This window comes from Schistocerca nitens, chromosome 2, assembly GCF_023898315.1.
Source record: "Schistocerca nitens isolate TAMUIC-IGC-003100 chromosome 2, iqSchNite1.1, whole genome shotgun sequence".
NCBI lineage: Eukaryota > Metazoa > Arthropoda > Insecta > Orthoptera > Acrididae > Schistocerca > Schistocerca nitens.
This window is the reverse complement of record NC_064615.1, coordinates 727,284,931-727,310,539: the sequence shown is the minus strand read 5'-3', so window position 1 is coordinate 727,310,539 and position 25,609 is coordinate 727,284,931. Positions and strand designations below refer to the sequence as shown.

The 25,609-nt window shown below is 40.4% G+C and overlaps 1 protein-coding gene across 1 annotated transcript in view; it reads left to right on the top strand.

Annotated features, from left to right (window-relative positions):
- The window catches only part of LOC126235288 (glycerol kinase-like), a 277,633-nt gene extending 270,106 nt beyond the window's left edge, over nucleotides 1-7,527 (top strand). The window contains exon 12 of the mRNA XM_049944014.1: nucleotides 7,435-7,527. Coding sequence (XP_049799971.1) covers nucleotides 7,435-7,527 — 93 coding nt within the window. The remainder of the gene's footprint in view (nucleotides 1-7,434) is intronic.
- Nucleotides 7,528-25,609: the final 18,082 nt, after the last annotated feature.

Sequence of the window (25,609 nt, the reverse complement as noted above, 5' to 3'; positions counted from 1 at the left end):
CACCACCTACTCCAGTTCTGTCACAAACATCACCTATCCCATCAAAGAAAGGGCTACCTGTGAAACCAGTCATGTGATCTACAAGCTAAGCTGCAACCACTGTGCTGCATTCTATGTGAGCATGACAACCAACAAGCTATCTGTCCGCATAAATGGCCACCTACGAACTGTGGCCAAGAAGCAAGTGGACCACCCCATTTCTGAGCACGCTGCCAAACATGACATCCTTCATTTCAATGGCTGCTTCACAGTGTGTGCTATATGGATCCTTTCCACCAACAGCAGCTTTTCAGAACTGCGTAGGTGAGAACTTACCCTGCAATATATCTTATGTTCCCGTAACCCTCCTGGCCTCAAACTTCATTATTCATTGTCCTCACCCGTCCAACTCCTTCTTTGTTCCCATTCCAGCACTATACGGCCCTCATTCCACCATCACAACCAGTCTTTTTACTTCTCTCCTTTTCCACTACCCCCCCCCCCCTTCCCACCTCTCCCTTGCCCTCCGTCTAACCTCCCGACTGCACATAGTTTCCCTAGCCTCTCTCCACATCATCTATGTGCACTCCCTAGCAGCACTTCACTGTCTGCCACCCATACCCCACTATCCCCCCCCCCTCTCCACTCCAGCCTCCTCCTTACCCCCACCCAATCACCATTCTCATCATGCATTGCTTGCACTGGTGCTGCTGCTCTCAGTGAGGCTTCAGTTGACTGAGACTGCAGTCATATGTGTGTGAGAGTTGCATATGCATCTGTGTGTGTTGGGGGGGGGGGTCTGTTTTTGATTAAGGCCTTACTGGCTGAAAGCTTTATTTGTGACAGTCTTTTTGTTGTGTCTATCTGTGACTCAGAATCTCCGCTATATGGTGAGTGGCAACTTTCCTTTTCATAATATTGTAAACTAGGGAATGAAGTATACATGCCTCATAACATTAAAGAGAATTTGCTAATCAGAAGTCAAAATATTGCATTGATAACTACGGTGTCACAAACTGACAAACCAGCATGTAATGCTAATGTCAGTACCCTAGTACCCTTGAATCAACTGAAGCAAAACAATCACAGTCATATACTGATGAGTGCAATCTGTAGATAAAATACTTATTCATATGCTGTCATATGATAGTAAAATGTAAAACCTCTTATTGGAAGTCAGCCCCACATTAACCATCTGTATCGCCATGCATCCTGTGCTAATAACAACTAATAAAACAAGAATATAAATTTACATCAAAATAATCTATCAATTACAGATTCATAAGATGCCACCTATTCAATAACAACATTTTAATGACCAAACTGTGAAGCTAATGTCAATACCCTTGAATCAACTGAAGCAAAACAACATTACAAACTACCATGAAACAGAAAATAGAAGAAGACAACTAATGCTATCCTGAGAGTGGGAAGTCTGATGGTAGGCAGGCATATGGCTAGGTGATACGCCAAACTGTAAACTCTGTTGTAAATCTAAAGAGAAGTACTGCAATGTGTATGTAGTGTGTTAGAAAGACATTCATTTCAATCAAGAAAACCAAAAGCGCATACCTCTGTATGAGGTAGGTCCATTTTGCTGCTTTGTTATTCTGGTCATAGCTCAAACTATCCTCTGGCCCACTCTGTGTAAGTACTACATGTCACATAGTGGTATGTGCCTTTGGTTTTTCTGAGTGAAATGAATGTCTTTCTAATACTGTGATAAAAGTTGCTACTAACCATATAGTGGAGATGCTGTGTCGCAGATAGGCACAACAGAAAGACTGTCAGAAAGTGAGCTTTTTGGCCAATAAGGACTTCATCAGAAATAGACTACACACACACACACACACACACACACACACACACACACAAAAACTGCAATTCACTCACACATGACCACAGTGTCTGGCTACTGAGGCCAGACTGCAAGTAGTAGTGTGTGATGGGAGATGCAACCAGGTGGTGGGGGTAAGGAGGAGTTTTGGGTGGGGATGGAGAGGGATATCAGGGTATGCATGGGGGATGGTAAAGTGCTGCTAGTGGGAGCATATAAGGACGAGGTGGAGAGGTGATAGGGCAGCTAGGTACAGTCGGGAGGTTAGATGATGGGCAGGGGGGTTAGTGGAAAAGGAGAGAAGTAAAAAGATTCTGGGTGGTGGAATAGAGAGCTGTGTAGTGCTGGAATGGGAACAGGGAAGAGGCTATATGGGTAAGGACAATGACTAACAAAGGTTGATGCCAGGAGAGTTACGGGAACATAGGATATTTTGCAGGGAGAGTTCCCACCTGTGTAATTCAGAACAACTAATGTTGTGGAAAGGATCCAGATGGCACAGGTTGTGTAGCAGTCATTGACATAAAGAACTTCATGTTGGGTGGCATGCTCAGCAAAGGGGTGGTCCAGCTGTTTCTTGGCCATAGTTTGTCAGTGGTCCTTCATGTGGATAGACAGCTTGTTGATTGTCGTGTTCACATTGAATGCAGCACAGCAGTTGCAGCTTAGCTTGTAGGTCATGTGACTGGTTTCACAGGTAGCCCTGCCTTTGATGGGGTAGGTGATGTTAGTGACTGGAATGGAATAGGTGGTGGTTGGGGGATGCATGGGACAGATCTTGCATCTATATCTATTACAGGGATGTGAGCCATGAGGCAAGGGGTTCAGAGCATGGGTTGTGTAGGGATGGAGGAGGATATTGTATAGGTTTGGTGGGCAGCAAAATACCACTGTGGGAGGTGTGGAAAGGATAATGGGTAGGATATCCTTCATTTCAGGGCATAACGAAAGATAGTCTACAACCTTTATTTAGATTTACTTCATAATTTACAGTTTTGTATATCACCTAATGATCATTCCTGCCTACTGGCAGACTTCCCACTCCCATAATAATTTTGGTTATGACCTTTTCCATATGATATTTCAGTACTGTCTGCTTAGTGGCAATTTGTAATGGTATATTAAATTAGCTTCACAGTTTGGTTCACTGAAAATGTTTTTGTTAAATAAATGGCCCCTTATGAATCTGTGATTGATAGATTGTGTTGATGTAACTTCACATTCTTGTTTTGTTGGTTACTACTAGTACAGGGTATATGGTGATACTAGTAGTTAATGGGAGGTTGACCTCCAATAAGTGGTTCTACATTTTACTGTTATATGAAAACATATAAATACATATTTTACCTTCATATTGTACTCAGCGGTATATGACTGGGATTATTTTGCTTCAGTTGATTCACAGGCATGACATTAGCATTACATATTGGTTGTTTGTCAAAATGTCACACCATAGTTATCTATGTATAACAAGTAATTTTAACCTCTGATCAGTAGGTTCTCTTTACTATTATATGAGATATACGTTTTGTTCCCTAGCTTATATTTGCACAGTGTGCAACAGTTCTCTCATTTTATTCTTAAATCTATCTCCAACTTTGATGTCACTCCCTGTACAGTATGGTGTCTCTTGTAGATTGTTACTACATATTACCATAATTTCCTTTCTTAAATTTTACACTGCCCTCTTCTTATAAATTTTACACTGTTATTATTATTGTCTTTACAAAAGAGCCTGAAGATGGTGTAGTGCAACACTGAAACTTGCAGCAAAAATGAAATGAAATTGGAAATATAAATAGCTGAAAGTGTTGAAATTTTCTTCTTGTAATGCATGTGTTCATTATGTATCACTCATTAGTGCCTGTTTAGTGAATAAAACATTGTCAATTGTTTAAAAGAGACAAACAGTGCTGTTTCATTGTACTTGTTTATCAAAAAGCATTTTAGTGTAGGCAACTGATATTATGATTTGAAGAGAAAACTGAATATTGTTGTGATCTTAAGTGAAACTATCAACACCCAATTAATTTCCTTTGAGACTGCTTCTCTAATTGTTTTATAATTAAATATTTGAGTGAATGGTTAAGTGGATGCTTTTTGATTTAGTCACACAAGAAAATCACATCTGTTATTAACAGATATAGATATGGATTTTGTCACAGAATCTGAATTTATATTAAAAAACTGTGATCAGAGGTAAACAGATACAAATCATTCACAAAACACTGAATACAGTCCACAAATTAATTAATTAGTAACAGTGATTATTAAATACAAAGGGCAGCTAAAAAAGTAGAAAGACTATCATGTTTAGTAAGCTAGAGAAAGGAGCAGTTGTGTCACACATCAAAGAAGATCTCAAAACAGTTACCTCTTAGTAAGGGTATCTAGGGGAATTATGGTTCAAGTTTAGTATGTACCTAGTAGAGCAGTTCAGGCTGAGATGGTTCCTCCATGGTAAGTAGCCACTGTAAAGGAACTTCTAAAGAAAGTGACTTCTACATACCAGGTGCAAATCAAAGCATAGAGCAGTAGGCAGAGAGATATTGAATGATACACACAGGGCTGGCAACAGTGCAATGTGTGAAGTCTTAATGATTGTTTTAACTGAATCTCATTAAAAGATTCCTCACAAAACCTTAAATAATTCTACAAGGATCAGCTGAACTAGGATCACCCCTGAAGATGTCTGATGGGGTTCTAGATGAAATGTCAGAAATGACAAATTTTCAAGGATCGTGAAATTGAATACAAATCTAAATCTGGAAAGCTGGGCAAAGAATCTTAACCATCATCCTCTTGACTGTGAGCCCAGTCTGTTAACCACTGTGCCACCTTGTTCAACCGAAGTAACTTCAGGGTATTATGTTGAGAACCTGGTTGTTCATGTTGTATGTTAATGACCTGGCAGACAATATAACATTAACATCAGCATTATTTCAGATAGTGCAGTTATCTATTACAAATTTCTGTCTGAAAAAAATCTGTACATATATATCCAGTCACCTCTTGATAAGATTTCAAAGTGGTACAAAGATTGGCAACTTGTTTTAAGTATTCAAAAATGTAAAATTGTGTGTTTCATGAAACAGTATCCTATGACTACATCAGTGAATCACTGCTGGAATAAGGCAAGTCATACAAATATTTAGATTTATGTAACACCAGTGACATGAAATGAAACAATCGCATAGACTCATTCATATGTAAGGCAGCTGACAGACTTCAGTTTACTTGCAAGACAGTGAAAATGAAGCAGTCTACTAAGGGTACTGCTTACAGATCACTTATGCATCCCATCTTAGAACATTGGTTAGATAGGGGACAGAAATTGTCTGTGTCCTGTCAAAGGAAGCATGTTGACATTTGCCTTGAGCTCAAATGATCAAAAACCATTACAAAATGATATAGACAAAAATGTGCATTATGCAGAAAGTGGCAATTGTTTCAAAGTAGTGAAAAGTGTGAAGTCATCCACTGAGTACTAAAAGAAATCTGCTAAATTTCTGTTACACAATAAACCAAGAAATGAGCTAAATTTCTGTTACACCATAAACCACACAAATCTAAATGCTATAAATTCAATTCAATACTTATGGATTACAATTACACACAACTTAAATTGGAATTATCACATAGATAATGTTGTGGGAAAGCAATCCTAATAGTGTTATTTATTGGAAGAACACTTAAAAAGTGTAACATGTCTACTCAAGAGACTGCTTACACGAAGTTTGCTAAAAGCATTTTTTTGTTGTGACGGGGTCTTCTCATGACATTTCAATGATCTACTTTCTTCTCTGATTGCGAAAAAATTCTGTTGACACCTACTTACATATGGAGAAATGATCATCATGGTAAAATTAGAGAAATCAGAACTTCCACAGAAATATTTAAATGTTCATTTTTCCTGCATGCCATTAGAGTGTCAAATGATAGAGAGATAGCTTGAAGATGGTTCAATGAAGCCTATGCCAGGCATTTAATTGTGAATTGCAGGGTAAACATGTAGATGTAGGTGAAGCATTTCAGGAAAATCATGAACGTACACATGTTGCAATGCTTTAAACAATTGTGTTTAGGTGTATTTTGTAACTATGTATCATGACATCATGCACTTTGGTGAATGTGCCAGGCACCATTACACATGACAAATGATTTTTGTATGACAAGACAGGACACCGTATCCACATCTGTTATGATGCACTTGAAAATGGGCCATACAAAATGAAGTATAATTTTAAAATACAGCCCAGTGGAATGATATCTTTCTTCAATCATGGAAAACTTACATCCAGATGGCCAGATGGAGATCTGAATCACTATTCTGCCAAATATGTGTCCAACACTACCACTGAATGGAAGAGGGTAGTACATAGTGTCAAGAGGGTTTATATCATACAATGAAATGTATTCAAAGCAGAGGACAACCACTATACTGTTTGTATGGCTATAGTGGACTGTACTGCCTCATGCAGCATGTGGGCTTGAGACAGGAACATTAAAAAGATGTGGATCTGTCTGAATTAATAATTCTAAATCATGTACCGTTGGGTGAACTGTCAGCAAATATCATTACATAAGCTTCCATTGTTTAGAAAACACAAATGTCTTGGACTGAACTGACACATGAACAGCATTGCTGGCATGCTGAACGGCTAAATTTAGCTTTTTTAGACAAATTCCACTTCATGTTGGATTATGATGATGGCTCCATACCTGTTAAATGCTACAATCTAGCAGCCTACATCACCGCGCTGCTTATGGGAAGCATGACGGTTTGGGATGTCATTAGATACAACATGTATTATTGAGTCCTGTATATTGAGTGCAGTCAGAACAACTGTTAACATGAAGAGGTTTTTACAGCCCAAGATACTACCCCTCCTTAGAGCAACTCCACATTGTTTATTTTTGCAGCACCTTGCCTGATCTCATGTGATGATGAATGTGCAATCTTATAAAGGGTAATAGTTCTCCCATAAGCAGTATGTTCACTTAATAGCCCACCTATTTAACATGTCTGATGCATGGTTGGAAAGTTGTTATCACAGCCTTTGAGCAACCAGTCTTGATGCCTTGAGTTCTTGCCGACAAACTGTGTGGTGGGAAATGCCATATACCAAAGCCCTCCTTGATTCTAGGCTCATTTGGAGATACTAACTGCAGTACCTGGGGCTTCACTCCACATACAGTTTCCCTGTCCACAGATCATTTACAGCTTTTTAATCCTAACCATTTGCATATTGTATCAAACCAAGAGGTTTGTTCCATTTGCTTGTTTTCTTGGTGTTGTATTTTTCATAAATATTGACATTGATCCAGTCAATCTTCAGCTCTTATTTCAATAATTAAATTATTGCTTTGAGAATATATTCTCAAGGTTCTGTATGAATGGTTATCAATATTCCTAGCAAATGTACCATACTTATGCTGAATATTTTGTTTTTGTCATGTAAGTTTTCAGAAATTGCCTCTTCTTTCATATAACATGCATGGTTATTTCACATTCTGTATGATCTTTGCATTAAACTAACGACTTATTTATTTGCAGTTTATTTATTTTACTTTTGTTTATTGCTGCAGTGAGATTTCATGTTTTATTTTCAGATAAGGAGAAATATTTGCAATCATCTATACCATTCAGTCTGTTTGTTGTTTTATCATTTGGTCTTTTGGCTATTTCTCAACATTTAGCAAAAGTGTAGTAAAAGAGTACTGAAAAGCATAACTTTTATTGAAAGTTTGATTGCTAAGTACTGGCAATATTACTCATGTAAGAAATGTATACAATTGAAATTTAAAGTAGTTATTATGTTTATTCAAATTTCTTCTCCTTTTTCCCCTTTTCATTGGTGTCCAAGAAAGGTACTCATATTGTGATAAGGAGACTGCCATAAAAAGTTTAATAAAATCTGAGGCTTCATTGACCTGTCAAACTGAATGCTATATTTGTTACACTCATTAGAGTGAAGATGATGCATACAATGAATACCCCAGTGACACTTTTTGAAAAAGGAAGATTTTTCTGGTCAAGTTAATTAATTCAATTTGTTCCATACTGGAAAATGTAAAAAAAATGAGATGTGCTTCTGCTTGTTTTGTGAAATCATTAAGCTTTGTACATTAAATGTATTGCTATATAAAAATAATGCTGTGTTTGAATCATCCTTGCACGCTAGAAAAAACTTTTGTATAAACTGGATTAAAGGCCTGATATTATGTTGAAATACACTCCTGGAAATTGAAATAAGAACACCGTGAATTCATTGTCCCAGGAAGGGGAAACTTTATTGACACATTCCTGGGGTCAGATACATCACATGATCACACTGACAGAACCACAGGCACATAGACACAGGCAACAGAGCATGCACAATGTCGGCACTAGTACAGTGTATATCCACCTTTCGCAGCAATGCAGGCTGCTATTCTCCCATGGAGACGATCGTAGAGATGCTGGATGTAGTCCTGTGGAACGGCTTGCCATGCCATTTCCACCTGGCGCCTCAGTTGGACCAGCGTTCGTGCTGGACGTGCAGACCGCGTGAGACGCTTCATCCAGTCCCAAACATGCTCAATGGGGGACAGATCCGGAGATCTTGCTGGCCAGGGTAGTTGACTTACACCTTCTAGAGCACGTTGGGTGGCACGGGATACATGCGGACGTGCATTGTCCTGTTGGAACAGCAAGTTCCCTTGCCGGTCTAGGAATGGTAGAACGATGGGTTCGATGACGGTTTGGATGTACCGTGCACTATTCAGTGTCCCCTCGACGATCACCAGTGGTGTACGGCCAGTGTAGGAGATCGCTCCCCACACCATGATGCCGGGTGTTGGCCCTGTGTGCCTCGGTCGTATGCAGTCCTGATTGTGGCGCTCACCTGCACGGCGCCAAACACGCATACGACCATCATTGGCACCAAGGCAGAAGCGACTCTCATCGCTGAAGACGACACGTCTCCATTCGTCCCTCCATTCACGCCTGTCGCGACACCACTGGAGGCGGGCTGCACGATGTTGGGGCGTGAGCGGAAGACGGCCTAACGGTGTGCGGGACCGTGGCCCAGCTTCATGGAGACGGTTGCGAATGGTCCTCGCCGATACCCCAGGAGCAACAGTGTCCCTAATTTGCTGGGAAGTGACGGTGCGGTCCCCTACGGCACTGCGTAGGATCCTACGGTCTTGGCGTGCATCCGTGCGTCGCTGCGGTCCGGTCCCAGGTCGACGGGCACGTGCACCTTCCGCCGACCACTGGCGACAACATCGATGTACTGTGGAGACCTCACACCCCACGTGTTGAGCAATTCGGCGGTACGTCCACCCGGCCTCCCACATGCCCACTATACGCCCTCGCTCAAAGTCCGTCAACTGCACATACGGTTCACGTCCACGCTGTCGCGGCATGCTACCAGTGTTAAAGACTGCGATGGAGCTCCGTATGCCACGGCAAACTGGCTGGCACTGACGGCGGCGGTGCACAAATGCTGCGCAGCTAGCGCCATTCGACGGCCAACACCGCGGTTCCTGGTGTGTCCGCTGTGCCGTGCGTGTGATCATTGCTTGTACAGCCCTCTCGCAGTGTCCGGAGCAAGTATGGTGGGTCTGACACACCGGTGTCAATGTGTTCTTTTTTCCATTTCCAGGAGTGTATATTTGTTACCCTTTTTTTCTTTTTCACATAAAATAATGGAAAGATAGCTAGTTACCTCTAGAGGACTGGTGTGTGGCACACGATAACACATAACAGAAAACAATAAACACTAGCTTTCAAGCTCTTCCTCTTCTTCTAGTAAGAATACACATATTCAAATGCACAACCAAACAGACACCTTAACATACACTCACTGTATCTTTCTGAATTTTACACAATATTCTTATAGTTCAATTTTTATAAACAAAAATACTTTAATTAATTTAGCTGCATTGTGAAACATAATTTCTTCTAAAAAATATTAGTAGTGAAATGCATAAACTTGCTGCAAATAAACTTAATCAAAATTACACATTTCAGATGAGTGGCATCAAATATATATTTAACTTCTTCTTATTTGATGTCCTAGTGATCTTGACAAGAACAGGATCAGTAGAGTTACTGTCAGCATGCATTGTGACTTGAAATAGCAGGTACACCATTATACATTTTAAGCCGTTTTATTACACAAGAGCGACACAGATTGTCCATTGCAAATAACAGCTCAACATTGAACTTTGAACTCCACATCTCATACCTTTATATACATTTTTAACCAATTACACTATTTTTCATATTACAGTTTTCAGTAATTACAACTGAAGTTAATTTTACATACATATGGAAACAGTATAAACATCACTATTTGTTTCACACTCATGAATATCCAGAAAACAAAAATAACATTTGAATTTACAACAGGTTTTAGATTGGATTCAGTTTTTGTTCCATAGTCCCAAAAATTAGATCATTCTCATGGGTTTGGAACAAGTCAGAAAGTATAACCTAAAAAACATAAAACATCTGAATATAATACTCACTGCCCTGACCATTTGTCAGGAGATTGTCAAAATAGGTGAATACATCACAGTAAACCGGAACTGCTAATATTTACAAAATTAATACACTGTCAGAATGCAACACAGTTATGCACTTTCAATAACTTTATAATACATAAAAAAATATATTGAGTGTTGTGACCAAGTGCTGTCAAAACTGAAATCTAACATACTTTTTACTTATATCTAAACAAAGATGATGTGACTTACCAAATGAAAGTGCTGGCAGGTTGACAGACACACAAACAAACACAAACATACATACAAAATTCTAGCTTTCGCAACCAACGGTTGCTTCGTCAGGAAAGAGGGAAGCAACCGTTGGTTGCGAAAGCTAGAATTTTGTGTGTATGTTTGTGTTTGTTTGTGCGTCTGTCAACCTGCCAGCATTTTCATTTGGTAAGTCACATCATCTTTGTTTTTAGATATATTTTTCCTACGTGGAATGTTTCCCTCTGTTATAATCATACTTTTTACTTAAGCGGATCTAATAGTCCCTGTTAAGATATTCATCTATAGAGCTGAAGGAGTTGCCTGTCAAATGGTCTTTCAAACTCTGTTTGAACTATGCTTTATCCTAAACCCAAGTTTTTTATAGTTGCAGGCAATTTATTGAAAATGTATGTCCCTGAATAGAATATCCAATTTATTGAACAGGTTTCTACATGACATTTTTGAATAATTTGTGGAATAAACAATGACTTTGACAGTTTCATTAATTACACAATAATAAAATTATGTACAATGTTTTCAACATACATTTTAACAGAGGATTCAATTAACATTTACAATAATTTTGTATTTTACACAGAAAGTATGTTTTGATGATTATTTTACATGAATTTGGGTAATTATTTTGTTAAATTCCAATAATTACTTTGAATATAAGTAAAATTTGATACATACACTACTCATGAAAATCGATAATAGCAGTTCTTACAATATTCTGAGTAATGCTTTATGTGTTTTGGCAAAAATGACCAACATAGTATAACATGTTTTATTATATGTTAATTAAAACAGAATATAACACTTTCAGATGTTCCTACCAATTGACCAAGTTTTACACGTTTCATAAGTTAATACTTCACAGTCATTCACATATTATAATCATATATTAGAGGGAAATATTCCACGTGGGAAAAATATATCTAAAAACAAAGATGATGTGACTTACCGAACGAAAGTACTAGCAGGTCGATACACACACAAACAAACACAAACATACACACAAAATTCAAGCTTTCGCAACAAATGGTTGCTTCACCAGGAAAGAGGGAAGGAGAGGGAAAGACAAAAGGATGTGGGTTTTAAGGGAGAGGGTAAGGAGTCATTCCAATCCTGGGAGCAGAAAGACTTACCTTAGGGGGAAAAAAGGACAGGTATACACTCGCACACACACACATATCCATCTGCACATACACAGCCACCAGCAGACATTTGTAAAGGCAAAGAGTTTTGGCAGAGATGTCAGTCGAGGCGAAAGTACAGAGGCAAAGTTGTTGTTGAAAGACAGGTGAGGTATGAGCGGCGGCAAATTGAAATTAGCGGAGATTGAGGCCTGACGGATAACGAGAAGAGAGGATATACTGAAGGGCAAGTTCCCATCTCCGGAGTTCTGACAGGTTGGTGTTAGTGGGAAGTATCCAGATAACCCGGATGGTGTAACACTGTGCCAAGATGTGCTGGCCGTGCACCAAGGCATGTTTAGCCACATGGTGATCCTCATTACCAACAAACACTGTCTGCCTGTGTCCATTCATGTGAATGGACAGTTTGTTGCTGGTCATTCCCACATAGAAAGCTTCACAGTGTAGGCAGGTCAGTTGGTAAATCACGTTGGTGCTTTCACACTTTGCTCTTCCTTTGATCGTGTACACCTTCCGGGTTACAGGACTGGAGTAGGTGGTGGTGGGAGGGTGCATGGGACAGGTTTTACAACAGGGGCAGTTACAAGGGTAGGAGCAAGAAGGTAGGGAAGGTGGTTTGGGGATTTCATAGGGATGAACTAAGAGGTTACGAAGGTTAGGTGGACGGCGGAAAGACACTCTTGGTGGAGTGGGGAGGATTTCATGAAGGATGGATCTCATTTCAGGGCAGGATTTGAGGAAGTCATATCCCTGCTGGAGAGCCACATTCAGAGTCTGATCCAGTCCCGGAAAGTATCCTGTCACAAGTGGGGCACTTTTGGGGTTCTTCTGTGGGAGGTTCTGGGTTTGAGGAGATGAGGAAGTGGGTCTGGTTATTTGCTTCTGTACCAGGTCGGGAGGGTAGTTGCGGGATGCGAAAGCTGTTTTCAGGTTGTTGGTGTAATGGTTCAGGGATTCTGGACTGGGGCAGATTCATTTGCCAGGATACCTAGGCTGTAGGGAAGGGACCGTTTGATGTGGAATGGGTGGCAGCTGTCATAATGGAGGTATTGTTGCTTGTTGGTGGATTTGATGTGGACGGACGTGTGAAGCTGGCCATTGGACAGGTGAAGGTCAACGTCAAGGAAAGTGGCATGGGATTTGGAGTAGGACCAGTTGAATCTGATGGAACCAAAGTAGTTGAGGTTGGAGAGGAAATCCTGGAGTTCTTCTTCACTGTGAGTCCAGATCATGAAGATGTCATCAATAAATCTGTACCAAACTTTGAGTTGGCAGGCCTGGGTAACCAAGAAGGCTTCCTCTAAGCAACCCATGAATAGGTTGGCATACGAGGGGGCCATCCTGGTACCCAAGGCTGTTCCCTTTAATTGTTGGTGTGTCTGGCCTTCGAAAGTGAAGAAGTTGTGGGTCTGGATGAAGCTGGCTAAGGTAATGAGGAAAGAGGTTTTTGGTAGGGTGAGAGGTGATCGGCGTGAAAGGAAGTTCTCCATCGCAGCGAGGCCCTGGATGTGCAAAATATTTGTGTATAAGGAAGTGGCATCAATGGTTACAAGGATGGTTTCCGGGGGTAGCAGACTGGGTAAGGATTCCAGGCCTTCAAGAAAGTGGTTGGTGTATTTGATGAAGGATGGGAGACTGCATGTAATGGGTTGAAGGTGTTGATCTACGTAGGCAGAGATACGTTCTGTGGGGGCTTGGTAGCCAGCTACAATGGGACGGCCGGGATGATAGGGTTTATGAATTTTAGGAAGAAGGTAGGGGTGCGGTGGGGTCAGGAGGTTGATGGAGTCAGGTGAAATGTTTTGTAGGGTGCCTAAGGTTCTGAGGATTCCTTGAAGCTCCGCCTGGACATCAGGAATGGGACCAGCAACAAACTGTCCATTCACATGAATGGACACAGGCAGACAGTGTTTGTTGGTAATGAAGATCACCATGTGGCTAAACATGCCTTGGTGCACGGCCAGCACATCTTGGCACAGTGTTACACCATCCGGGTTATCTGGATACTTCCCACGAACACCAACCTGTCAGAACTCCGGAGATGGGAACTTGCCCTTCAGTATATCCTCTCTTCTCGTTATCCGCCAGGCCTCAATCTCCACTAATTTCAATTTGCCGCCGCTCATACGTCACTTGTCTTTCAACAACATCTTTGCCTCTGTACTTCCGCCTCGACTGACACCTCTGCCCAAACTCTTTGCCTTTACAAATGTTTGCTTGTGTCTGTGTATGTGCGGATGGATATGTGTGTGTGTCCAAGTGTATACCTGTCTGTTTTTCCCCCTAAGGTAAGTCTTTCCGCTCCCGGGATTGGAATGACTCCTTACCCTCTCCCTTAAAACCCACATCCTTTCGTTTTTCCCTCTCCTTCCCTGTTTCCTGATGAAGCAACCGTTTGTTGCTAAAGCTTGAATTTTGTGTGTATATTTGTGTTTGTTTGTGTGTCTATCGACCTTTTTAGATATATTTTTCCCACGTGGAATATTTCCCTCTATTATATTCATATCATTAATTTGAACCCAACAATTACGTTTGTTATTGTCACTGTTGCATTTCGAAATCTTTCCTGTCATCTTATTTTCACTTTCTGTTTTTGCAAGTAGTTTCACTTTGTATCACCTTCTCCTCTTTACCGAATCTACCATACAATTTTATCCCGCCTATATATACTCAATAATACGTAACCCACTTCCAAACCATAACCAAAAAATGTTTTTCCGCTTTCAACAGTACCGCTGCTATAAAATCCACCGTTTCCAGTTCACAAACAGTTCCTTTCAGCTATTAAACAGCCATTTCGGCTAGTTCTAATAACTTTCGGTTTTTTTCCATTTCCGTTTTTCCCACATCACTGATCTTTTTTAGCCGCTTCCCACAGGTTTTAACGTCATTATTTCTTCGTCAGACAATTGTTAGCCTCATTTTCACAATCTGCCACCGCAAAACCACTCCTTTTAATACATTTACACGCAGTTTTTTCGAAATTTTCCCGAATTGCTCCACCCTTTAACGTGTTTTGGCGGCAACACAGCCACCTAACCTTTGTGCACATCGTTGTCTACCAACCCAAGTTCACCACAGGATCAACATGGCCCAGCTATAACCAACACTTTTTCGCCTTTTTTCACACCAGATCTCCAGTTGCTTTCTAGTTCACCTTTATCTCTCCCCATATATTTTTATTTTCATTTTCATTTCAGCCTCATGTTACACTTTCCACCTTCTAATACCGTGTCACCCTCACAGCATCCCCACAACGACCCCATTAAGTTTTATTTACATTCCCTCCACAAACATGCCTTCGCCCTTGCCAGATTACACTCCCATATTTTATTTTCTCAGTCTTGTCTGACACTTGGCATTACCCCCAAAGGCCTCACACTTAAAGTTCCCATCTCCGGCTGTAACCCTTCTTTCCATCAGTCCCTATACCAGTTCCAAACTGAACAATCCATTGCACTCACCCACCTAATCCTTCACCTACACGTCAACTCAGCCAATGAACACACCCGTCAACTCCTATCCTTAATAAAAGTCCTCAATCTTTCCTCTCCCACATCCACACCAGCTGTTCAGAGCATCCTCCTACAGGCCAACCGCAAATTAGAACAGCATGCCACCCTCCACCTTAAAAAACTATCCAATCTCCTGGTTTCCCACCTCCGGAAATGCAACTCACTCACCCTTCACAATCTTTCCAGCAAACCTCAACCTCCTCTCATTGCACACAGACCCAGTCTCTCCCATCTACTCAATCTCCCACTTCCAGCTCCACTCCCTCCAAAACCTCAAAATTCCAATCAACACAATCTGGAACCACAACACCCTAATTCAGTAGTTAACCTTTCCTCCAAATCTCTCTCCCAATCCGAAACTTCTGTCCTATCCAAAGGCCTCACCTTCAGCCCCACTCCCAGATTCAACCAAACAGCTCTTGTCAAAGATTTACTGTCCTCCACCCGTACTCTCTGCTGGAAATATCACTTTGCCACGAAGAAAAATGATCCTAATCCTACTCCTAATGATCCAACTCCCCAAGACACTATCCAGATTGAACCTTGCCTGGAACACTTCCGTCCTCCGTCACAGTGGGACCCACCTCCTCTTCCTAAAGATTACCCTCTCCAAACTTTCCAGGAATTTCTGACTTCCAGCCTTGCCTCTCAATCCTTCTTAAAAAACCTTAATCCTACTCCCATCATCACCACTGCTGAAGCCCAGGCTATCCGTTATCTGAAGGCTGACCGATCCATCGTCATTCTTCCGGCGGACAAGGGTTCCACGACCGTGGTACTTGATCATCGGGAATATGTGTCTGAGGGACTGCGTTAGCTTTCAGACAACACTACATACAAAGTTTGCCCAGGTAATCCCATTCCTGAATGTCCAGGCGGAGCTTCAAGGAATCCTCAGAACCTTAGGCCCACTACAAAACCTTTCACCTGACTCCATCAGCCTCCTGACCCCACCAACACCCCACACCCCTACCTTCTACCTTCTTCCTAAAATTCACAAATCCAATCATCCCGGCCGTCCCATTGTAGCTGGCTACCAAGCCCCCACAGAACGTATCTCTGCCTACGTAGATCAACACCTTCAACCCATTACATGCAGTCTCCCATCCATCATCAAAGACACCAACCACATTCTCGAACGCCTGGAATCCTTACCCAGTCTGCTACCCCCGGAAACCATCCTTGTAACCATTGATGCCACTTCCTTATACACAAATATTTCGCACGTCCAGGGCCTCGCTGCGATGGAGCACTTCCTTTCACGCCGACCACCTGCCACCCTACCAAAAACTTCTTTCCTCATTACCTTAGTCAGCTTCATCCTGACCCACAACTTCTTCACTTTCGAAGGCCAGACATACCAACAATTAAAGGGAACAGCCATGGGTACCAGGATGGCCCCCTCGTACGCCAACCTATTCATGGGTTGCTTAGAGGAAGCCTTCTTGGTTAACCAGGCCTGCCAACCCAAAGTTTGGTACAGATTTATTGATGACATCTTCATGATCTGGACTCACAGTGAAGAAGAACTCCAGGATTTCCTCTCCAACCTCAACTCCTTTGGTTCCATCAGATTCACCTGGTCCTACTCCAAATCCCATGCCACTTTCCTTGACGTTGACCTCCACCTGTCCAATGGCCAGCTTCACACGTCCGTCCACATCAAATCCACCAACAAGCAACAATACCTCCATTATGACAGCTGCCACCCATTCCACATCAAACGGTCCCTTCCCTACAGCCTAGGTCTTCATGGCAAACGAATCTGCCCCAGTCCAGAATCCCTGAACCATTACACCAACAACCTGAAAACAGCTTTCGCATCCCGCAACTACCCTCCTGACCTGGTACAGAAACAAATAACCAGACCCACTTCCTCATCTCCTCAAACCCAGAACCTCCCACAGAAGAACCCCAAAAGTGCCCCACTTGTGACAGGATACTTTCCGGGACTGGATCAGACTCTGAATGTGGCTCTCCAGCAGGGATACGACTTCCTCAAATCCTGCCCAGAAATGAGATCCATCCTTCATGAAATCCTCCCCACTCCACCAAGAGTGTCTTTCCGCCGTCCACCTAACCTTCGTAACCTCTTAGTTCATCCCTATGAAATCCCCAAACCACCTTCCCTACCCTCTGGCTCCTACCCTTGTAACTGCCCCCATTGTAAAACCTGTCCCATGCACCCTCCCACCACCACCTACACCAGTCCTGTAACCCGAAAAGGTGTACACGATCAAAGGCAGAGCAAAGTGTGAAAGCACCAACGTGATTTACCAACTGACCTGCCTACACTGTGAAGCTTTCTATGTGGGAATGACCAGCAACAAACTGTCCATTCACATGAATGGACACAGGCAGACAGTGTTTGTTGGTAATGAGGATCACCATGTGGCAAAACATGCCTTGGTGCACGACCAGCAGATCTTGGCACAGTGTTACACCATCCGGGTTATCTGGATACTTCCCACTAACACCAACGTGTCAGAACTCCGGAGATGGGAACTTGCCCTTCAGTATATCCTCTCTTCTCGTTATCCGCCAGGCCTCAATCTCCACTAATTTCAATTTGCCGCCGCTCATACCTCACCTGTCTTTCAACAACAACTTTGCCTCTGTACTTCCGCCTCGACTGACATCTCTGCCAAAACTCTTTGCCTTTACAAATGTCTGCTGGCGTCTGTGTATGTGCAGATGGATATGTGTGTGTGTGCGAGTGTATACCTGTCCTTTTTTCCCCCTAAGGTAAGTCTTTCCGCTCCCGGGATTGGAATGACTCCTTACCCTCTCCCTTAAAACCCACATCCTTTCGTCTTTCCCTCTCCTTCCCTCTTTCCTGGTGAAGCAACTGTTTGTTGTAAAAGCTTGAATTTTGTGTGTATATTTGTGTTTATTTGTGTGTCTATCAACCTGCCAACATTTTCGTTTGGTAAGTCACATATTATAATCATTTACATATTACATCATCCACTAGGTGACAATTACTATTTTATTTACATTTCTGACATTATGATTATCTTGTTCATTGCTTGATTTGGAATGTTTGCATATGATATTATCAGTGTACTAAGGTAAAATATGAAATAGATCCATTACGTTCTTATGACAATGATGGAACTAAGTAGTGGCAAGCTCTCAATGAAGTAAGAGTTGCGGTAATTATCTGATCAATTTGCTTTCTATTCTGGTCTGTTAGGTTTCGATACCCCCCAAAGAGTATTGCACATGACCAGAATGTGCAATACTCTTCCAGGCAACGCACATAACAGAGAGCTGGCAATGAATACTTATTTTAGGGTAGTCAGCAAAAATTGTGAACATATATGTTTACAAAAGAGGGGATGTAAAAAATTTTAGTAATGAGCATCTTGTTGTTGTTGTGGTCTTCAGTCCTGAGACTGGTTTGATGCAGTTCTCCATGCTACCCTATCCTGTGCAAGCTTCTTCATCTCCCAGTACTTACTGCAACCCATATCCTTCTGAATCTGCTTAGTGTATTCATCTCTTGGTCTCCCTCTACGATTTTTACCCTCCACGGTGCCCTCCAATATTAAATTGGTGATCCCTTGATGCCTCAACACATGTCCTACCAACCGGTCCCTTCTTCTAGTCAAGTTGTGCCACAACCTTCTCTTCTCCCCAATCCTATTCAGTACCTCCTCATTAGTTAAGTGATCTTCCCGTCTAACCTTCAGCATTCTTCTGTAACACCACATTTTGAAAGCTTCTCTTCTCTTCTTGTCTAAACTATTTATCGTCCACGTTTCACTTCCATACATGGCCACACTCCATACAAATACTTTCAGAAATGACTTCCTGACACTTAAATCTATACTTGATGTTAACAAATTTCTCTTCTTCAGAAACGCTTTCCTCGCCATTGCCAGTCTACATTTTATATCTTCTCTACTTCGACCATCATCAGTTATTTTGCTCCCCAAATAGCAAAACTCATTTACTACTTTAAGCGCCTCATTTCCTAATCTAATTCCCTCAGCATCACCCGACTTAATTCGATTACATTCCATTATCCTCATTTTGCTTTTGTTGATGTTCATCTTATACCCTCCTTTCATGACACTGTCAATTCCTTTCAACTGCTTTTCTAAGTCCTTTGCTGTGTCTGACAGAATTACAATGTCATCGGCTAACCTCAAAGCTTTTATTTCTTCTCCATGGATTTTAATACCTACTCCGAATTTTTCTTTTGTTTCCTTTACTGCTTGCTCAATATACAGATTGAATAACATCGGGGAGAGGCTACAACCCTGTCTCACTCCCTTCCCAACCACTGCTTCCCTTTCATGTCCCTCGACTCTTATAACTGCCATCTGGTTTCTGTAAAAATTGTAAATAGCCTTTCGCTCCCTGTATTTTACCCCTGCCATCTTTAGAATTTTAGTATTATATGAAATCTACAAAGAAAGCTCTATTATGAACCTGCATGGCTTTAACCTCTTGTATCTGTGAATTAAAACAGATTCCTCCTTCATACAGTTTCTTTTCTTTCACATCAACAGGTAATTGTCTGACATATCATATGGCATTTGAGGAGCATTTTTTCCGAAGTTGATAAATGCTCAATTGTTCAAAATTTGGGTTTTGGTAGTTACAGATCAAGCTTATTGTCATGCTTGACCTGTTGAAATTGTTTTGTCAAAAGCTGATATTTGCAGCTGTTTAGAATGTTGAAAATTACAAGTTATTTTTTCAAAACTCAATATGTGCTCTTAGCCAGCTAAAGCAAAATTTGATAAATGCAAACTGTGCTTTGCTTCTGAGAGATCTGAAGGGAGAATAAAAATATAGGATGTCACTGGCAATGATAATGTGAGAGTGTTTTCTGCAGGAAATAAAGATCATAAACTGTAGGTAGGTGCTTGTAGCCAGAAACAGCAATACAAATAAATTAGTGTTTTACAAATGACCTAAACTCCTGATTATTACTCTGTTCAGGCCATCTTTTCCAGGTAAATGGAACATCAAGAAAGAAGCAAAAAGGAAGAATACTGTTTTAATAAAGTACAGCATAAGGAAAAAAGATGGCCAGACAGTACCTGTTTATGCCACAACATTTCAAGCAACATCGTAGATGTCCAAAGACAGACTCTCAAAAGTCCAAGATCTTGAGAAAAAGAATCTGTTATAAGAAACCAGAAGTTGCACAAATTTTGTGCAAAAATTCTGTGAAATAATGGAGGAGGAAAATCCAATGCTGTTAATGTATGTTTTGATGTGCAACAGAGTCCGCCAATACCAAAGCTCTATGTAGATGAAGTATACTCCTCAAAACAGGTTTTGCTATACAATTTATGCATTATGGTTCATTCCTGAACACAAAAGAAAAGATTGCTTTTTATACTTGGCTTGAAATGGAAGAAACAATAGGATGCAATGAAGTAGCCTCCACTCTATTGAATTTTCTGAGAAACCTTTAGGCATCCCATCCAGAAAATGGTCCAAATCAAATACATTTATTTTCTGACTCGTGTACCACAGTAATGATGTGCACACTAATGGCCTTTATGGAAGAAAGCTAATAATTTAATAGGCTGGTACATCTTTTCCTATGTGTGATCACAGCTACAATCATGACAAACTGTTTGGTAGAGTTGATAAAGACTACTGGAAAAAGGAAGATATTTTTTAACTGAATGAATACTATAAAATGCTGGAAAAATATGGCATTGCCAAGATACAAAATAAAGATTGGGAAGCAAAGGATCTCAGATCCAATGCACTACAAGCCCTATGTTCCAAGATGCCTTTCAAAATAACTTCTCAGCAAGTGATGGCTTATGAGAAGTTTAAATAGAAGGTGGTCTAAAGAGAAGTTTAAATAGAAGGACACTTATAATGGAAGTCACATAGGTGCTGAGGTGCTGAAATTCAGCAACTGCAACAAGCAATAGAAAATCAGCCACCTTGGAAAAGAACAACATGGTCGTCATGGAAAAGAAAAAGTATGTCTTAAAACTGTTGAGGCATATCAATGTACCACAAGGAGCAGACAAGTTTTGTAAGGACATTGCTGAAAGTGATCAATAGATTTCCAGTTCAGTATTGTTGTAGCCAGTATTTTATGTTGTATTTCAATAACGTTTGTTGCTGTTTTCACTTTTGCTTACCAAACATGGAAAAGTATGATACTCAAGTGTTGTACTGTAGCACATTATTGTATTTCTATGCAAACAAACAATAAAGTAGGTTTCTTTGTATTTAATGCCAAAGATTTAAAAACTGGAAAGAATCAAATAGAATTTGCATATTAACAAAATTGGCATTTATCAACTTTTCAAAACACTTGGAAACTTTGCCCTTCTATTCTGAAAATAACCAATGAAAAATTTTGAAAAGCCAAACACAACATTGGAATTGTGCCTACTAAAGCGGGATGAATGTTGAGTTATGTCATTTATGTAATTAGTATTTCTGTATGGTGGATGACATCGGAAGTTCACTGACGCTTTTTGCGGATGATGCTGTGGTATATCGAGAGGTTGTAACAATGGAAAATTGTACTGAAATGCAGGAGGATCTGCAGCGAATTGACGCATGGTGCAGGGAATGGCAATTGAATCTCAATGTAGACAAGTGTAATGTACTGCAAATACATAGAAAGAAATATCCCTTATCATTTAGCTACAATGTAGCAGGTCAGCAACTGGAAGCAGTTAATTCCATAAATTATCTGGGAGTATGCATGAGGAGTGATTTAAAATGGAATGATCATATAAAGTAGAACGTCGGTAAAGCAGATGCCAAACTGAAATTCATTGGAAGAATCCTAAGGAAATGCAATCTGAAAACAAAGGAAGTATGTTACAGTATGCTTGTTTGCCCACTGCTTGAATACTGCTCAGCAGTGTGGGATCCGTACCAGATAGGGTTGATAGAAGAGATAGAGAAGATCCAACAGAGAGCAGCACACTTCGTTATAGGATCATTTAGTAATCGCGAAAGCGTTACGGAGATGATAGATAAACTCCAGTGGAAGACTCTGCAGGAGAGACGCTCAGTAGCTCGGTACGGGCTTTTGTTAAAGTTTCGAGAACATACCTTCACCGAGGAGTCAAGCAGTATATTGCTCCCTCCTATGTATATCTTACGAAGAGACCATGAGGACAAAATCAGAGAGATTAGAGCCCACACAGAGGCATACCGACAATCCTTCTTTCCACGAACAATACGAGACTGGAATAGAAGGAAGAACCGATACAGGTACTCAAGGTACCCTCCGCCACACACCGTCAGGTGGCTTGCGGAGTATGGATGTAGATGTAGATGTAGATGTATTTAAAAATTGTTTCTTCATACAATTTACTTTTTGTGATCAAGGTTCGAAAAACAAATGCTTAGTTTGGGAAAATGACATAGAAACAGGATCACTTTAATGTCAACCAGAGCACTTGTACAGGAAAACTTATTTTTAAGGGTGATTGACAACACAGTGAAATACTTTGGGTAGAGACCACATAATTAATTGCATAAAGACAAAGTTCAAACTACAATTATGTACTTTAAAGATAACAGCCCTTATCTCCTGATCCAGTAATGTTGATGCATCTCCTTTCAGACAGTTAGTTAGCTACATCTGGGCGTATATATATCAACACAGTATTCTGATTCCAGTACAACATGGTTTTCAAAAAGGGAAGTCTATAGAACTTGGCATCTCAAGCCTCACAGAATCCATTATAGATGCATTAGACAAAAGAAACTCTGTGTCTGCTATGTTTTTGGCTTTGACTAAAGCATTTGAAACAATCACCCATACTACATTTATTGAAAAAATTGAAAGCTATGGTATTCATGGACATACATCCAAGTGGACAAAATCATACATCAGCAACAGAAAGCAGTATGAGTGGAAACAGAAACTGGATGCAAATCTTAAATCAGAAACATTAAGTATGGAGTGCCTCAAGGATCTGTACTTGGCCCACTTCTGTTCAACCTATTTCTAAACAATATTGATGTCATTGAGAAAGATAAAATAAATACTGTATGCAGATGACATGACAATGATGAATGTAGAAAAAATCTGGAAACACAAGAAGGAGGTGTGTCTATATCAATAAATAACACAGTACAGTGGCTTATACAAAATGACTTAATTTTAAATCTAAAAAGGACAATGTTCATGGTGTTCACAAATAGAGAAAAGGAAGGCACATAGATGTATCTATAGATGAAACAAGACTGGAAGAAGTTACCACTACTAAATTTTTGGTGATTACAGTTGACAATAAGCTCCAGTGGAGTCAACATATAAATAATGTTTGCTGTAAATTAAGCACTGCAACATTTGTTATGAAACACCTTGCACATTACGCCAGCAATGAGCTTTTATGTACAGTGTACCATGCTCTACCTGAGCCATACCTACAATATGAAATTATTGTTTTCCAGCAGCAAAAATACAAAAAGAATATTTTAAAAAAAGAAAGAAAGAAAGAAAGAAAGAGCTGTTAGGACCAGCTTGAACAAGAAACACAGAGACTCATGCAGAACTGTTTTCCATAGTCTAAAAATACTGACATTTCCATCTGTATACATTTACAAAATAATAATATCATTAATAAAAGGAAATGCAGACATGTGTAAACATGAAACAAGAGATAAAGGCCAGCTGAGAAATACGAGGGTGGTCTGAAAAGTTCCCAGAATGGAATAGAAAAAAGTACTTCCATCACTGAAACTTTTTTTTTTATTTTTGAATGTAGTCTGCTAGTGGATTAATGCACTTGGTCCAACAATATTCCAGTGCCTTGATCCCATCTCAAAAATGAGTTTCCTCCAAGCCTGCAAAATAGTTGCCAACTCCAGCTACCAAGTCTTCATTTGAAGTGAATCTTTGTCCACCAAGAAAAATTTTCAGTTTTTGGAAGAGATGGAAGTCTGATGAAGACATATGAGGTGAATCAGGTGAGTGTGGCAACAATTCATACCTTAGTTTGTGTAATTTTGCCATGGCAATGGCACATGTGTGCGGGCGCACATTGTCTTGATAGAAGATGACTTTCTTCCTTGCTGAACCTGGCCTTTTTTGTATATCTTTTGTAGCAATTTGTCCAGGAGGTTAGCATAGTATTCTCCAGTAACTGTTTGCCTAGTAGGGAGATAATCTACAAACAGAACCCCTTTGCATCCCAGAACACTTATGCCATGACCTTTCCCGTCAAAGGAATTCTCTATGCTGCCTTTGGTGGCGGAGAATCAGCATGTTGTTTTGTCTCTGTGGTATAGTAGTGCATCCAAGTTTCATCTGTGGCCACAAACTGGCACAATAAACCTTGTCTGTTTCTCCTAAAATGGGCCAAACATTGTTCTGATATGTCCATTCTGATGCGTTTTTCATCCAGCATCAAGAGTCATGGCACCCACTTTGCAGATAATTTTTTCACTTCTGATTCTTCAGTTAAAATGTAATATACCCTTTCAGATGACATCTGGCAAGCATGAGCAATTTCATGCACTTTCAATCGGCAATCCTCCCTGACCATTTTGTGGACTTATGCAATCAAATGGGACCAAATAAAAATGAGTCAATCAATATACACACTATATTCCTAAGAGGTGTAGTATATAGCTTTGCAATACAGAACTAATCTCTTCTCTTTCTCTTACTTCTTACATCATGTTGGTAAAGTTCATTAAAAATATGAGACCTTTCATAAAAAAATATGTATCTTTGTTACCATTATCTCTCCATCCTTGTATTTTCTTTCTAATTATTTTCAGTACCATATTGTCTGTAGTGACATGTACAATATGCAGCGTCAACGAATCGATGATAAGCCACCATGCCTCCCTTTCCAAAAGAAGAATATACTTACCTTCAGCAATCATACAAGACAAGTGTGCTAGTTAAATAACATCATCATTACAACATGACTACATACCCATAGTGGAGCAAATGATAAAGTCAAAAACCTTCAGAATAATTCTACAGATCGAGTACCCAAATGACTGATGTTGCTGATCATAATCTCATATCTTAAGAGCTATGGCCTGTGTGTGTATGAGGAGCATATCTTGCACACTAAGCACCTTTGCATGAGACAAATAAGGAAACAGTGTATATACTAGACATTTATGCAACACAATGTGTTTACATTGGTATCAAGCATTCACCAAACACAAGAACACATACAGTATTCCACAACAAACTACATTACATAGTGTATCAGTCAGATATATTGTTTTCATCTGGTGTACCTATAGTGTTCATATGGCAAATTGTTTTAACACAGCAGTACATTACAGTAATTTGTTTCCATGTTTATCACTGAATGTACAGCTCCCAATGGAAGCCTACTATTCAACAAAGGAGATGGCAGATATGGTCTTCTGCTGTGGGCAAGCAGGTG